At 37.2% G+C, this 15,852-nt stretch overlaps 1 protein-coding gene across 8 annotated transcripts in view; it reads right to left on the bottom strand.

Annotated features, from left to right (window-relative positions):
• Nucleotides 1-15,852, bottom strand: part of nbeab (neurobeachin b) — a 178,041-nt gene that overhangs the window by 132,704 nt on the left and 29,485 nt on the right. For all 8 annotated transcript variants that reach the window (XR_010914581.1, XR_010914580.1, XM_067506601.1 and 5 more), the window contains exons 2-4: nucleotides 1,740-1,971; nucleotides 755-855; nucleotides 477-572 (exon numbers count right to left, since the gene is read on the bottom strand). Coding sequence is in view for 6 of the 8 variants with exons in the window: in XM_067506601.1 (XP_067362702.1) it covers nucleotides 477-572; nucleotides 755-855; nucleotides 1,740-1,971 (429 nt within the window). In the remaining 2 variants the exon portion in view is untranslated. The remainder of the gene's footprint in view (nucleotides 1-476; nucleotides 573-754; nucleotides 856-1,739; nucleotides 1,972-15,852) is intronic.

Raw genomic sequence — 15,852 nt, 5'->3', positions numbered from 1 at the left:
TCTTTTTAACTAATTGAAATCATTACAATTGATCACAAGTGATTGAGAAGGTAATTAGTTGCACCTGATAGAGTTTACAAGTGCTATTGCCATTTTTCTTTTACTTATTTGTTGTAACCCTCATTGAGTAAATTAAGTTTGAAAAATCCTTTTTTTTTAATTTCAGGCAGAAAAATAACAAAATCTGATTATTTCAGCCACAAACATCACCCAGTGGTTTTATTATAAAAATATAATATAAGTACTGCTACAAAAACACAGCAGTTTGAAGACATAACTTTGTAAAGTTCAGTAGATATTCAAGGTCAGTTTTTTGATATGTGGATTTAGTTTAGTGCTACTTTTGGTTGAACACAACAAGTGTAATACATTACTGTGTAGTATGAGGGATTATTATTTATTCATTGATTTAACCTGCAAATATACACAAGAAAATTGTAAAATGGATTGCAAAGCAGATTCATGTAAAAACTCACGGCTGCACTGCGACCAGGAAAATTGAAGAAGGCATCTGGACCATGTCGCTGAGGCATCTGATTCAATACTGACAACATTTTGACTGCATGCTTCGGCTGCACAGGTGGCAAATATAAAAAAAAAAAAGACTAATTAAAAGACAGTCAAGTCATTTACCTTAGTCACATATTCTGTAGTTAAAGAACAAGCCTCAAAAAGGGGCAACTGAAGTGGTAAAATTGTAAAACAAACACACACCTTCATCCAACTTAATAAATCTGGTCCTGCTTTGACTTACCCAGAGACCTCCATCACCTCTTAGCATGCTGAAGAGCAACTTCAGTTCTTTGACTGTGATGCTGTAGCTGGCCAGTACTCCCAACATGTCCACTAGCAAGTCTTTAAAGGCAAGACAACACGTATCACCAAAAACATGGGCACACACAAATCAGAAAAGACCACAATCATCACATTTTACAGATATTTCAGTTCCTCCACACTCCACTGGGGGTTTTAATGCTAAAAAGTATTCATACGTACCAATTTCTGAGATAATGAAAACTGTTCTGCTTTAATTAAGCTTCATTTTCAATGAATTCACTGGCTTTGAAATTCCATTATTTTTAATCATAGAAACACTTTCACTAGAATTCCATGAAGTGAATTGCAAATCAAAGTGATGTAGACTTTTATCTTGGGGGCATTGTAAAACTGTAGGAAAAAATGCATTTAGATTTCATCACCTAAGGCATGTTACACAAGGTATGAATGTCATTTGCAGAGTGCAAAATATGAAAGTGACAGACTTCCACAGACAACAGTACAGTGATTGACTACAGAATTGAGGGGCTCATTCCAGAAAGACCTATAAAGTATGATAAAAAAACCAACAGCAACACTAAAGCTTCCCAAAACATAATCTTCCCTACAATAATCATACTGTTCTCATGTCAAACCACAGTGCCAACAGCTGTGATTCATTCCAGAAACAACCATTCATTTTAGAATTGTCTTGTTAATGAATAAAAGTGCTTATCAAGGGAAAATTCTGACCTAGTGGTGCAAGACAAAAGCTTACACTGATTACGGAGTCAGACAGCAGGTAACCTCTGGTAATTCCTAATCCCTACGCCATCCCAATGACTATCTACACCAAATGGATTGTAACTCAAAATGCATATCTATTAAAATATTCATATGGCTTATTGTGTGACTCAGTATAACTCATTTGCATGGTGCCTGGTGGATGTAAACATAAAACACTGATAACACTAGTAGCATACCTGCAATTATGTCATCCACGGAGCTCATTTTTAGCAGAACCTGCTGGATGAGGCCCACCTCAGTGCTAGTCTGCAGGTTACGGACGCTTTTTCGAAGAACAGCGGTAAACATACTCCAGATTTCAGCCTGGCAAGTGACATCACAGTGCTCCAACAGCTCCACCATGCAGCCGATGCTTTCGGCATCCTGGATGATGAAGTTTGTCTCCAGATCAAATTCACCACCAACCATCTGCAGAAAAAGATAGGATGAGGAATGTAAAAAAACAAACAAATAAAACGAAAAAAAAACACAATTGTATTTTTATGCGTCTCACACACTCTTTAAATTATTTTCTGTGCTCTATTGATGTAATGCCCCAGCAACATAAATTCAACTAAACTTTCATGTTGCACACTGCTGTGTGACCCAGCATTCAACCCTGTTTTAGATCAGGGTTTTATTCTGAGGGGAAATTAACCAAGAGAACCCTTCACATATTTTCCAGGTCAATACTCTGATGGTAAAGGTCTGGCCACAACAGTAAGAAAAAAGTGGAAATCTCTTTCCTTCTAAAAGGTTTTGATCAGAATTTAAGCACCCATGAAAATAAAATTGCCTGGCATATAATGAAAAGAGGAGAGGAAGGCAGTCCCTGAATCCGTACTGCCCCCTTAAGACACAAAAGGTAATCACTATTAAGAATGTAGAAAACAACAACCAACAATGCAGTTTTTCAAGTCCAACAAGCATGAAATTAGCCCTATAAAGAAGTGCATGGTACATATAGAGAGCACTGGCAACAACATGCTCGAGGGCATCAAAGCAAGCAGGTGGAAAATGGGCCTAGATAGCTTCTGCACATTACTGGGATTGACAGGTAATAGCTAGGGGAGATCAAAAGCAGCCTAAGTAGTAGAAAGAGACTTGTTCATGGGGGTATAAATCGAGCCCAACCTCAATCATCATCATCATCATCGTCAGATCTCTGCTCAATTCCTATACAATGAGGTGTGTCATTGTGGTGCTTGTCCTTTTCAATGTATGAACGTTTTGGAGATAAAAAGAAAAAGGTCCATAGATGCTAGGGTTTAAAATAAAACACACATTGGTGTAAATTAAAACCAAACAAACAAAAAAAAAAAAAAACAGGAATTCTAGAAATAATTGATTGTGCAGCATTTTAAACTCTACATTCAACTGTAGCTGTAGGCATGTAGATCCCAGTGATAGGATGATTGAAAAGAAGATCAAGAAGAACATATGTGAAAGTTTATTCTGGGAAAATGAAAACTATTGCCTAAATACTCTATTTTTGAAAACTGACCCCAATGTTGAACTTCAGCCTGAGAAGCAGACATCTACATCAATAAGAACAGAGCGAAGAGAAGACAAGACAGTGGCTGTTCAGTGAGGCACTAACAATAACAGGAATTCACAGATTGAAAAGTCTGAGTTGGCTTAGTGGCCAAAATGTGCAGATGACTCCTACTGTATAAAGTCGAGCGAGCTGTAACAAGTCTGTGTTCTAAAAATAGTCACAATTTTAACTGATATGGAAAATCAGACAGACAGAGAAATGCTTGCTTCTCCCCCCACCAACTTAAAAGCATTATGTATGTCCTGCTGCAGAAGGCAAAACACTTAACTAAAAAAAAAAGGAACATTTTGTCGCTTCATCCTACTGTTGCGTAACATACTGCATCAGATGGCCAAGTTTAATGACTGAGTAGTGAGTCTTAGCCTACATTTTGTAGCACAATAACAGGTTGGAATCAAAACCCCTGATGGTGCCTAAGGATCTATTCAGTTCACAGAAAGAATTGTTATAGCTGCTGTACAGTAAATGTGGGGCAAAACACAGTTGTAAACAACGTTGATGTCTCCTCCAACAATTGCACACCACCTTAGCATATTCATTTCATTACTTTATTTATATTATTTGATAATGGAAATCACATTAAACTAAATCATACTTATTATACCAGACATTTAAAATACTGTGGGGGATCCAAACCACACATTTGTCTCTGCTTTAACGTTATTCAATAATTCCAGTGAAGGTAGAAATGCCTCACAATCAAATATCAATAAATGTAACTAGCTATAGAGCAACACTAATGACGTGACATAGACAACCAGATCTATCAAGGTGCAAATAACGGGAACATTTGGGTTATGAATTACGTTAACAGGGTGCTTCTACGGATCTTACTTAACCTTTGTGCTATTAAGAAGGCCATCATTTCGCTTTAAAAGGTGGTTCATCTAAAAGTAAAATACTTTAAGACAAAAGGCTCACTCTCCTGTTGCAACCATAATGACACATCTCAGTAAATCCTGCATGCAGGGGGAGAAAGTAGACTGAACCTCATCATTGTTCAATGACGTTGACATTAATACCACAGATACGGCACAATCCTGAGAAGTGGTGTAATTGCACATTCCCCAGAATAATTTTCACCCATTATGCCACAAGAGGTAAATAAAGACACAAAACCACTGATTGCATAATTAACATATCAAGAGTAGAGCTTCTCTAAGCCATACAAAAATTCTGGCGTAAAATCAATGCAGAGTTTAGAGGCCACTTCATTTCAGTGATGTAAACCCCATAATCAATGTTCAGAAGTAAATGATCAAATTCTTTGTATGAGAAGCATACTGCTGCAGTCAGTATTACAACATTAAAAACATATTTGCTACATGCTGCAGTAAAAGCCACCTGCAAACTGTAAAGACCCATCATGCTCCACCAACACATTACATAACCACTTAAAAGCAGTCTAACAACTGCTTTGGTAACAATATATTAGGGAATTGTGGTGCTGAATGGTTAAAACATAGACTATAAAGTGAACCAATGTCCCTGGTTGGGGAGCCCTTGTTGCATATCATACACTGCTTTCTCTCTTATGCTTAAGCTGTATGATAAAAGCAAAATGTAAGTACAGCTTGTTTTTATTTTAGAAGTTAAAGGTGTTAATTGTATATGAAAGTACAAACATACCTAAGTTTCCACAGCTGACAGGGTAGGTTTGATGAAAATCAAAACTAGCTCAATGAAGTGTTTACAACTCTGAGATTCAGAGATCTTATTAAGACAATAATATTTGTTTTTAAAAGTTATTAAAATTGTTAACACACACTGTCTGTTAGAGCTTCATTAGGCCTAAATGACCACTGTAATTTAGCTTTAGATTTCCACTGTGAAGAGTGAGAACCCGCCAGAAAAACACTTTGTTAATTAGGCCCTCTTGGTTGTATAGCCAGATTTCACTCATAAATTAACAGCATATGGTACCTGGAGTTTATTAGTGACACAAAATGTGGAAAATTTGAGGAAAATATTTTGGGGGAAAAAAATTAAGTTGGCCTGAATGCAATGTAGCTGACAAATAGCTACGGCTCATCACCCGGCTTATAGTATTCAAACTAGGATGATGATGATGATGATGATAGCTGCATAAACATCAGGGCTGAGAAAAGCAAAAACAAATCTAAATTCAGTAAGGTAATTGTAGAAAAACAGAACAGTGTGAGGATTAATATTACCACATGAGGCATATGAGCTTTCAGCACACAGCAGAGACTTGCTGCAGTGGCATCATTGCAAGAGTCGGAATATCTAGTGACCCAGTCACTGGCCGAGCTCTGGAGAGGAACAGGTTTGAAAATCTGTAGAAAGACCTGGAGTCTGCAATTCCTCTGACTGTACCCTTCTGAATCTGAAAGGGGCTGAGAGGATGTCCAGAAAAGTAATGCTCCAAACTCACCAAAACAGTGCAGCAAAGTATAAAAAAAAAAAAAAGAACTCTCACTGATGATTGAATGTCTAAGTAAACTGGAAGTTTCTATGTTTATAAATTTAAAGAACTTCTGAAAAAGCAGTAGATTAAAAATTTCCCTTAGCATTTAGGTTTTGGTAGTTTCTTAACTAAATAATGCTAGAGGCAATTAAACAGTGTTACACTACACCTCCTTATATAACTGTTTAATGAGAACCATGGCAACGTATGAAGGTGTAATAATTGTTTAGCACAATAAATGATGCCATCTGCAACATTCGCCACAGCTTAATGACCTTAAGAGGCAAAGGCAAAACATGCAAGACGAATTTTTTTCTCCTGCTACAACTCCACTACAAGAATTAGATGTTTAATTTTCTTTCAGACTCCCTGCTGGCTCTTCAGGCCTTATCTAAAATAGAACAACAGGAAACACTGACAGTGAGAGAATGTGACTGTACACTCATTAATTTTGCGCCTATCTCTGACTTCCAGTCCTGATGGTTTCTGATGATAGAACACTGCTAGCCTTGGTCTGTTTACTACAGTTAAAACCAACAGCAGCTCAGAGTGCTGGTGAGACGGAGCTCCTCTGTTAAATCCATTCTCGCTGAGACTCTGAGATGATAGCACTATCAGTAATTCTGCTCTGGGAAAGACACGGTGTCATAAATTCAGATGCAAATGAGTCAGGACATTCAAAGAAACCAAGCTTGAATAAACAATATCAGGAAATACCACATCACCTGCTGGTTAACTGTACTGATTGTTAATGTGAATTGTTACAACTTATTTAAATAATATCTCAGTGTAAGGAAAACTATAATCAGCACCTCACAATTGTATGTCATTACCAACTGAGCAAATTGCACTTTACATGCATGTCAATGCAGAATGATTAAATTACATTCAACAAAGTCAGAGAAAAGTATTAAGCATCTAACCAGAAGAGAAAACGGTGGATGTATGAGAATGTACTTCGGCTTACATGGTTTATCATGCTGAACCAAGTAAAGTAGGGTCATTTTTCAAAAATGGACTGGACAATACCTTAGCCCTCCTCAGGAAGAGTCAGAATAGTCGGTTTGTTTCTGAGGAGATTCTGATGCTTCTGTGTGGTATGTGCAACAGGCTCCTACAGGTCTGTAGTGGCCTCAGTTCTTTGAGGTGGTAATCAAAGATTAGAGGCCAGCAGTCTTAATAAGCGGTTAAAAAGTAACAAATACCCTCAACACATTTCTGAGATAGCACGTTCAAGAGAATTGGACAAATGTGAGGTCACAGAGATCTTGACCTTTGACCACCAAAAATCAAATCAGTTCATCCTTGTACCCTATTGGACATTAGTGCCAGATTTAATAAATTCAAAATGTTCTTGAGAGGTTGCATTCATGAGATTAGAACAATATGGTGCTTATGACATAAACCCTCCAGAGTCATAACAACTTTATTGACATTTGCAGATACTGTCAGGGATATACCCCAATTCATCACAAAGAAGACAGCAGTATAAATTAGCATTGTCTCGCCATGCAGGCACCATGTTACCATGAATCTCAATCTGTGTTTTGCCTCTGTTGTTCACATTTGCCATTAGACTTGATTATTTAAATGAGAATGACATAATAAATGAGAAATGAGAATGTCTTTCAGGTACATCATTATTTTAACAAGCATAAAAAAAATCTTCCAGATTAAATAAATTGTAAATTGTTGTTATGATAATGGAAGCCTGAGTGAGGAGTTTGTTCATCCATATGGGAACATCTTTTCAAATGAGTAGGAGCTTATCATGTGGGATGTCATACTCAACATCAAAATTTGGGATGTCATTCCACATCAAAATGCACTTTTCTGTCTCTGTCTGACTAAAAGGAAGAAATTGAAAAATAGGTTGAAGTCTTACTGAAGTATTTTAGGTGTTACAAGTGTTTGAGGTCTGTATTGCAGTAAAAGACAACTTGTCAGTCAGCATGTCAAATGTCAGCATAAGCATTCATAGCATCTGCACACCCACCCAACCAATCTGCATTCACGATGTTTCCATTCGAGGGGAATTACATCTTTTGACATTTCTTTGGCTGCACCATAATTCAACATCAAAGAGCTGTGGAAGTCCTATATAGTGAATAGCACTGACTTACAAAGACACACAAATGGAATTTTAGAAAGTGTTAGAAAGTCATGTGAAAGCCTAATGTAATAGAGAGGAAAAATTTAGCAGCTAATAACTGATACTGTACAATCCGAGTAATAATGACCTAGATAAAGTCATGCTTTTGCAGTTGGAGCTAAACCCAACTCCCTTCCCCTGTTCACAGGAGTGTAGCCCTTGGGAAAAAAAAAAGCAACTATGGCTAATCCAATACGCTCACTGGCCACTGTAGCCTAGTACACCTAGCTAGTACCAGGTTGGACCCCCTTTGCATTTAGAACTGCCTCTATTCATCATGGCATAGATTTACCAAGGTGCTAGAAACATTCCTTAAAGAATTTGGAATTTGGTGCCCTCATTTTAGCTTTGTGACATGGTGCATTATACTGTGGTCATAAAGGGATGGACATGGTCACTAACAACATGGTTGCAGCCATTTGCAGGTAGGCTATGGCATTTAAACGTTCAATTGTTAAATTAGTTCTAAGGGGCCAAAGTGTGCCAAGATATATCCCCCCCATGATTACACCACCAGCAGCCTATACCGTTGGTACAGGTAGGATGGATCCATGCCTTCAGGTTGTTTCCTTCAAATTCTGAAATTACCAACTGTAAAAGCACAGAGCCATGTAGAGAAAGCCTTATTCACAAACCTGAGGTAAAACTAGATGGGTAGCAAGCTTGTTGCTTTCACCTGGCTCATCTGTAAAGAAGGCGATCCTGTGATTTTAGTAATAAAATCAAAGCTTCTTGTGTCTGAGGAAATAAAAAAAGCTAAGCAATTACATGTATAGTGATTCTTTAATGTGCTGGGAATAACATTCCACAACGCAGACATTTATTTTTACTGTGCAACTACACTAAAAATCGTTTATATGAAAACAATTAAAGGTGTGCAATTAGGTTAATTCTTCTCCCCCATGGTTCCTTACTTTCAGCCTCAATTAAGTATCCTTGTATTCCTTTGTACATCATGGCTATGGTATGAGGCAGAGACATAAGAGTTAGATCTGAGCTCTTAAGTATTCCTTCAATTTTAACTGCTTCTCATTAGGCCAGCGTTGATGGATCGCCATCACCATAGAGACAGGCAGCAAAGATTGGGCTTGAGTTTGCGTGGGGAACTCACAGTGGCCAGCAAATTGGGAGAAAATAAATAGAACTGATGTCATATTTACAAAGATTGCTGGGGAGGTTCAAACACTGAAATGAGAAAGTCTCTAGGGGGCAAATGTTGAGAGAAGGGATTTGTTCTGGAGGATTTTTAAATGAATAAAAATATAAAGATTTCAACAAACAATTATCTAGTCTGCCATATGTATGTGGACATTAGACATTGATCGGAGTAATGTCTGCCTCATTATCTTCGAGTTTCCTGTTTTAAGAATAGTTTTAAGCATTACTCTAGCTGTCAACAAAACTTTCTTGCAAGTATCAGTGTGCGTGTGTCAGCAGGAACATGCGTCAACTTCACCTGTATTTGTGTTAATGTATAAGTGTTACATCATAGCTTTCCTGTCACAGCTTTGTTGTTGCTTACTCTTTTTTTGACAACTTTTACAAGCTTCAATGGGCTGATGTTTGGTGATGCAAGTTGTGTGATCCACAGAGTGAGTTGATATCTCTGATAAAACCCATCTACTGGTCTCACATTAGTTTTATAATCTCGCAGTTAAACTGTTATTTATATAGCTTCTTTAAGTCAATCAAACAACTGAGTTCTGAATAAGGCCATTAAATATTTGGAGAAAAATAATAAAGATAAATAAAATGTCTTAAAGTCTTTGTCTTTTGCTGCTATATATACACAGGCAACATGAATATTCAACATAAAGTTTTTTTTCAGTAAAAAGGGTCTGCTTGAGCCAAATGATAGCCCAGTATTTATGCACATACTTGTGTGCAAAAGATGAGAATAGTACCATCTCCACCTCCCTTTGAACCAGAAAAAACCCTGTATATGAAGTGTAACTTTTTTGCCCCTGATGATCACTGCAATCACAGTAAACTGGGTGCTCCATTGCTCAGGCACAATCATCACAATATAAAAGACCACAGAGACCCTCTAAGGTTTATCCAGTAAGATTGTTTTGCAGTCGGACCAAAAGGATAGAGGAGAGTATTCATAAAGTGCCAGGAATGCAAACAGCTCAGTCTGTTTGGTGCATTGATGTTGCTAGGATAGCACATTGCTATATGAGGTTTAGTGCTGCTAAGAAAGGGCAATGCATTCACAGGCAGAAGACCAATGGAGAGAACAAACCACAAACAAACATGGATGTGATCAAAAAGAGAATAGCTTGGTGGCTTATTCCAGTAAAATCAGTCAGTATAATGCTGGTAAAGTTGAACATAAACCAAGCACAGTAACTAGGTTGAGCTACAGAATCAGAAGAGACTGCAGCTAACCTTTAACACCAACTCCAATCACAGTGCTAAAGTTAAAACACAGTATCTCAAAGTAAAGAGGAGAAAACAATGAATTGACTATTCTGTAGTCAAGTCCTTAGCAGCACTAGAGGGAGTTAACACAAAACTGAACAGAATACTTCAATTTTCCAGCACCTCCTCTTTACAACCTGTTTAAAAACCTATTTTTAAACACAGATCCAAAGAGATAAATGTGTTTGAACTGTTCAGATGTAAAATACATAAAAGAGCATTGATGTGACAATAGATAGAAATAACTTAGTCACCAATACTCTCTACACTCTTTTCATCAGAATAACTTTTTTTTTTTTTTGGGAACATGCACAAGTTAAGATCCACTCTGAAGAGATTTGAGTATTAAACCCAAATGATTTGTTTTTGGTAACATTCAATTGTGGCAGGCTAAATTAGAGTTGTTTGACAAAAAATTACAAAAAGAAGGATACATCATGGTTATGGGAGGTGGGAGATTCTAGTTAATTGACTGATAGGACCCAAATTATGATTTTTGCCATCAAACTAGCTGCGAATGTGTGGTAAAGAATCTGCGCAAAAGTGGCTTTAACTACAGTTTTTCCCAGTCCAAAGAAGCTTATAACTAGTTGCAGAGTTATTTGCCTGCTTCACTATCCCCTTCTTACATGTTCTGTTTTTGAGGATGGCCTGTTCTAAGCAATTAAACATCACTGGCAGCAGTGCTGAAAAATTTGTTTCTGAAAAGATTTTCATGAGCCTCACTCTTCTAACAAATATAAGAACTAAAATGATTTCTAGTAAATGAATTAATTTTGTAGCATTCTTATTTTAATTTGAAAATGACTTACACCTGAATGCCTATTCAGTGTGGAGTGTAGAAGTGGTAGAAGTGCATAATGAAGCAGGGAGAGTTGGGCTGAGTGGACTTGAGTCTTATGCTACTGCTAGAATTAGTTACATAGAGTACTAGACGAAAAAAATTTTTGACCCGCCCCCCCCTTTTTTTAAATGGCATGCAACTCTATCTAACATCATAATGCACATTCAGGTAGACAAATATTCATCATAAGAAGAAACCAAAACTGTCAAGGAGTGTATTAAAAAGTTGCAGTGTATATCAGTGCAAAGGTATGCATCCCCCTTCATCGAACACTCTTACAGAACTCTCAGCTGACTGGATCCCACTGCTAACCCTATGACTTAAGCATCCGGTTCAATTTTTCTTATGTTAAAAGTCATATCTTGAGAAGAAAGACAAATCAAGATAATATGCAAACAATAGTATGCTTTGAGACAAAATATCACAGTCACTCTAGGGACGTATTCTAAAGAGCTGAGCTGGAAGTCTACCCAGGGCCATTCTTACTTTAAAAATGTCATCATGTGTGTGTGTGTGTGTGTGTGTGTGTGTGTGTGTGTGTGTGTGTGTGTGTGTGTGTGTGTGTGTTTTTGTGGGTCCATCAACATTGATGAATGGCCTCACATCAATGCTAAACCATGCTAATGACCACACTTCAATTGCCTTATCTAACAAGTCTGTTTCAGCAATAAGTAAAGCCACAGAGCTGTGTACTGACTGTGAGCGGGCAAATAATTTATTTTTCTCTTAAAAATGCAAGAACCATTAGGAGAGGAAGAATACAGTAACACTAATTGAGAACGAGAAAAGAACAATAATGTCCTTGGTGTTGATCAGTTTGTCTTCTTGTTAACTTCTTAATGTATAATCATGAGCAATGCCTTAATGTTTTATTTTTTTTTTTTTTTTTTTCAAATATTGTATGGCTCACACAATAGGGCATTTTTTGTCCCAATCTGAAGTGCAAAATTTGCAAAACTGATTTTGAACAAGGTGTACAGATTACAGAGTGACTGCAGCTGGAGAGATCTGTTATTAGTAGTAATGACTATGATAAAATTACAAGTCACTGTGTCCTTTCCAATGAATATTGATTTAGTGAGAGGATACTGCAGCTTCATCTCCATCACATCTTTAAGAAGGATGAAATCAAACTTGTCCTAGAATATCAAAACACTCCATAGAATCAAATCAAGATAATCCCTTGTCATAGTGGGTATGAGTGTGAATTATGTGTCCCCATGCAAACGAGAGGAGAGACTGTGAGAGACAGAATGCAATTTGGTAATGCTGCACATCTTACACTTAATTATGGTTATGCTAATAAAGCTTGTCAGTGTCTATAGCTTACTTGCATTTATTTTTTATTTCAATAAATGAAAAACAGAACAGAGCAGGTAACGAGAGATAACTTTGATTTCTCTCTCGCCTGACTGAGCTTATGCTACAAAAATTCATAACAGAGCCAGAATTTACCTTCAACAGTAGTTTGAACTAAACTTTTCTCAACTTGCTACAGAATGTAAAGCAGGGGTGTACATCATAATTGGGTCATTTAGTACAAGATCGACTAGCTCTACCCTGAGAGGACATTGAATGGATAACACCCACTGCATAATGCCCACTGCCTTCTTTGTGACACCTGCAGAGTCTACTCTCCTTCAGTAAAATTACGCACACTCTAGCAACTACCAGACAACAGCCACCTGGTGTGTCTGAATTTGTTATTACAGCACATCTACTGCCATGTACAGTCAGACTGTGTTTCCACACAAAGTCTATATTTGACATCCATATGTCTGACAGTGGTTGAGGAGCGTAATGCATTTGTAACACCTATTTTCTCGTAGCTTGGACAGTATGTGTGAATAAATGTGACAAGAATGTGATAAAAACAGGAGGATCAAAACATGATGCCAACACAGTTTATACAAGAAACCTAACAACAGCAGAAATCAACAACTCTTATTTAGGACAGTTTAATGCAAGCATCTCTCATTACAGCCACTGTGTGTGCAGTATGAGGGAGAATCAAAATAGCATTTACTTACTGAAACAGGAATGTTGACTGTTTGACTGTATTTAAATAGAGATTAGTATAAACCTACCAGTAAGCACTGGCAGGCCTGAAGAGAATGTGACCTGAATTAGGACTAACGCTGTGCATGTGACCAAACTGTGACTGAGCCCTACAGGATAGTTGCCGAATTGTTTGTAGAAACACTACAAAAGAGTTGAAAATCACAGTGTTTATGCTTCACTAAACTGTGTGCCTTCAGCATGCAAATGTAACCAACACGGCCCTAGGAAACTGAAGGTGTTTCATAACAGATTGAGCCTACTGGGACATCCACCACTGAGCTAACCATGCAGTGTTTGGCCACTTCTTCTAATGTCATAGGGTAGCACCAATTTATCATCAGCCAGTAAATCTGTATTTGTTTGTCAGTTTATTGAAAACTCGCTCGCTCACCCAGATTATCACAAAGGCTTTGCAGAGTCACTGTATATAGTATCTGTGAACTGAAAAGAGTTTTAGCTACTGCCAAAGAAAACAAACTAAGGACAAGGAAAAAGCTCCACTAACATTTGCAGTGTAAAGAATACCTCTGTTGCTAGACTAAAAGGTTTTAGCTGCTTAGGCATAATTCCATAGCCAAGGTTGTAGAATAGAAAGAAAAATGTATTTATTTTTTGTGTAATATTGCTTAAGTTTTTACCTTGGAGTTGATGCTATCATACCAGGTTCAGCATTATCTGTCTCTCCTCACTAATTGTAAATTATGAATGTTTGATTCGTATCCGATTTGTTCTTTGATTTCCAAATGACAGTAGAAGCTTTTTTCCAGTATTAACTCTTCCACAAACTCAACCACCACCCTTGTTTTGATTGTAGCCTTGTGTGAGATGCCCATGCTAATTTCACATAATCAGTCACTTGATCATGCAGCTATATAGTCAGTATCACAATGACACATTTTTATGAACAGCACGAATTACAGAAGATATTTGCAAAAAACAATGATAATACAATATAGCACAGTCCTAGTTGCTATTCCTTTACAAGTGTGTTGTACCCAGTGAAATATGATTCGTTGATATCTGAAAGGGCCACACCATCATAGCCAGTGTCATCAAAGTAGTAAATAAACGAAAGACTGCAAATCATTTTCACTCATACAATAGGACATCATGTATCACATCCGCTATCTTTACAGAATTGGCTGACTATAATGTGTACATATACAGTATGATCTGATTTGAATGTATAATTTGAATACATACACATTTGTCCAGGCAGATTTTGTGGAGAATCTTGCATACAGCTTTCCGCATCATCCACCAGCTTCCAATAATGCACCGTGTAGTAATAATACCTTGAGCACTAAAATGTATAGTAATAGTGACTCTGAGGCTCCTTTTCATTCGTGTATAATTTTAACTCATAAGTGAAGTCTGCCACCTTTATTTTAGCCTTTATGCAGCACTGCTCCCGTCTTCCTTTTCATTTTGTTGTGTGTTATGAAACAGCTGCTGCAACAAAGGAATTTGCCCTTAGGATTAATAAAGTACAATCTGCTGCATCTATCAAACTATATTAATTAAAAACTAACAAACTAAAATAAACAGAATAAATTTACTACAAGATAAAAAAAATAACACAGCTTTCAGACAAAGTTGTTGTATTTATTTTGTACCCTGGATTGTGCATTTAATCTCTTGTTTTACCATACAATGTACCTCATGGAACTCAAATAAATCATCCCTGATAAATGACCTAATGACCTAATGTAACAGTACTAATTACCGGCAAATTGTTTTTATGTGTCTAAACTTTCATAGTCAGGTCATTAATTAAAATCTGTAGTAAATCCAGTGAGTAGGAGGATGCATATATATCTTTGTCAGAAGAATGAAATAAATAAAAGTAAGTAACTTCAGTCTGCAGAATAACTTTTAAAGCTTTTTAAAAAACAATTTACACTGAATAAGTACCGCACTCTGAAAAAAGTTCAAATAATAAAAGAATGAGAAGTATGCTGTTCCAAGGCTTAAAAAAACAAACACATCACTGTTATGATAATGAAAAAAAACATCAGTGCTGTACATAAAATCACTGGAGCACTAGAATGACACTGCAGAGTTCGGATTGGAATAAATACCATAATAAAAGATTTCACCATACCAGCTCCAAGCAGAAAGTCAAGGTTGTAGCTGACCACAATTTTAAATGACTATAACAACAGGGTGAGTCTGAGGTGATTGGAGTGCAAATCTGGAACGTGAAGACGGCAGTTGGTGCAGATTCCCCTACTAGTGTGAAAGGGCTAGATCCCTAAATGTGTAATTTTACTAGGCATAGTGAGTTTGAGTAAGACACTGTGATCTTGGAATTTCAATAATGTAATCTGAGCAGTATCCTGATTAGAACCAATGGGAGTTAGCTCAAGGGGGGAAGGAAATGATAACAAAACAAGAGAAAAGTTACAGGTGACGTCAATAAAGAAAATTTGGATAATCGCTAGAAGGGAAACTAATTTTAGCTTGCAATTAATAGCATGATCATTTTCTAGCTTTACATCCAACCTTTGCTTCATCACTTGGCAACTACTCATACTATATCTAGAAGCAAAGTGGAAAATTAACAAAGACCAAACTTTAATGCCTAAACCAGTCTTGGGTCTCATCTCAGATTAAGACGCTAGGGGAAGATAGCTACCCTGAGTTTGTTTGTAAGTGAAGTGGAATTCAGGGTGGCAGAGAGTAACATGAGCAAATTTGTTTACTCAGTGGATTGAGGTTATCATTAAAAGTGCAGCTGAGGGCAGACATGGCAGATCAACAGCAGTCGAGTAGAGTTCACTGCTGCTGATACTTGGAACTCCTCCACCTAGCAGGCTAAGCCTCAAGCAGCATTCAGACTT

This window comes from Channa argus, chromosome 6 (assembly GCF_033026475.1).
Source record: "Channa argus isolate prfri chromosome 6, Channa argus male v1.0, whole genome shotgun sequence".
Lineage (NCBI taxonomy): Eukaryota > Metazoa > Chordata > Actinopteri > Anabantiformes > Channidae > Channa > Channa argus.
The sequence above is the reverse complement of the archived record's forward strand: the minus strand, read 5'-3'. Positions and strand labels throughout refer to the sequence as shown.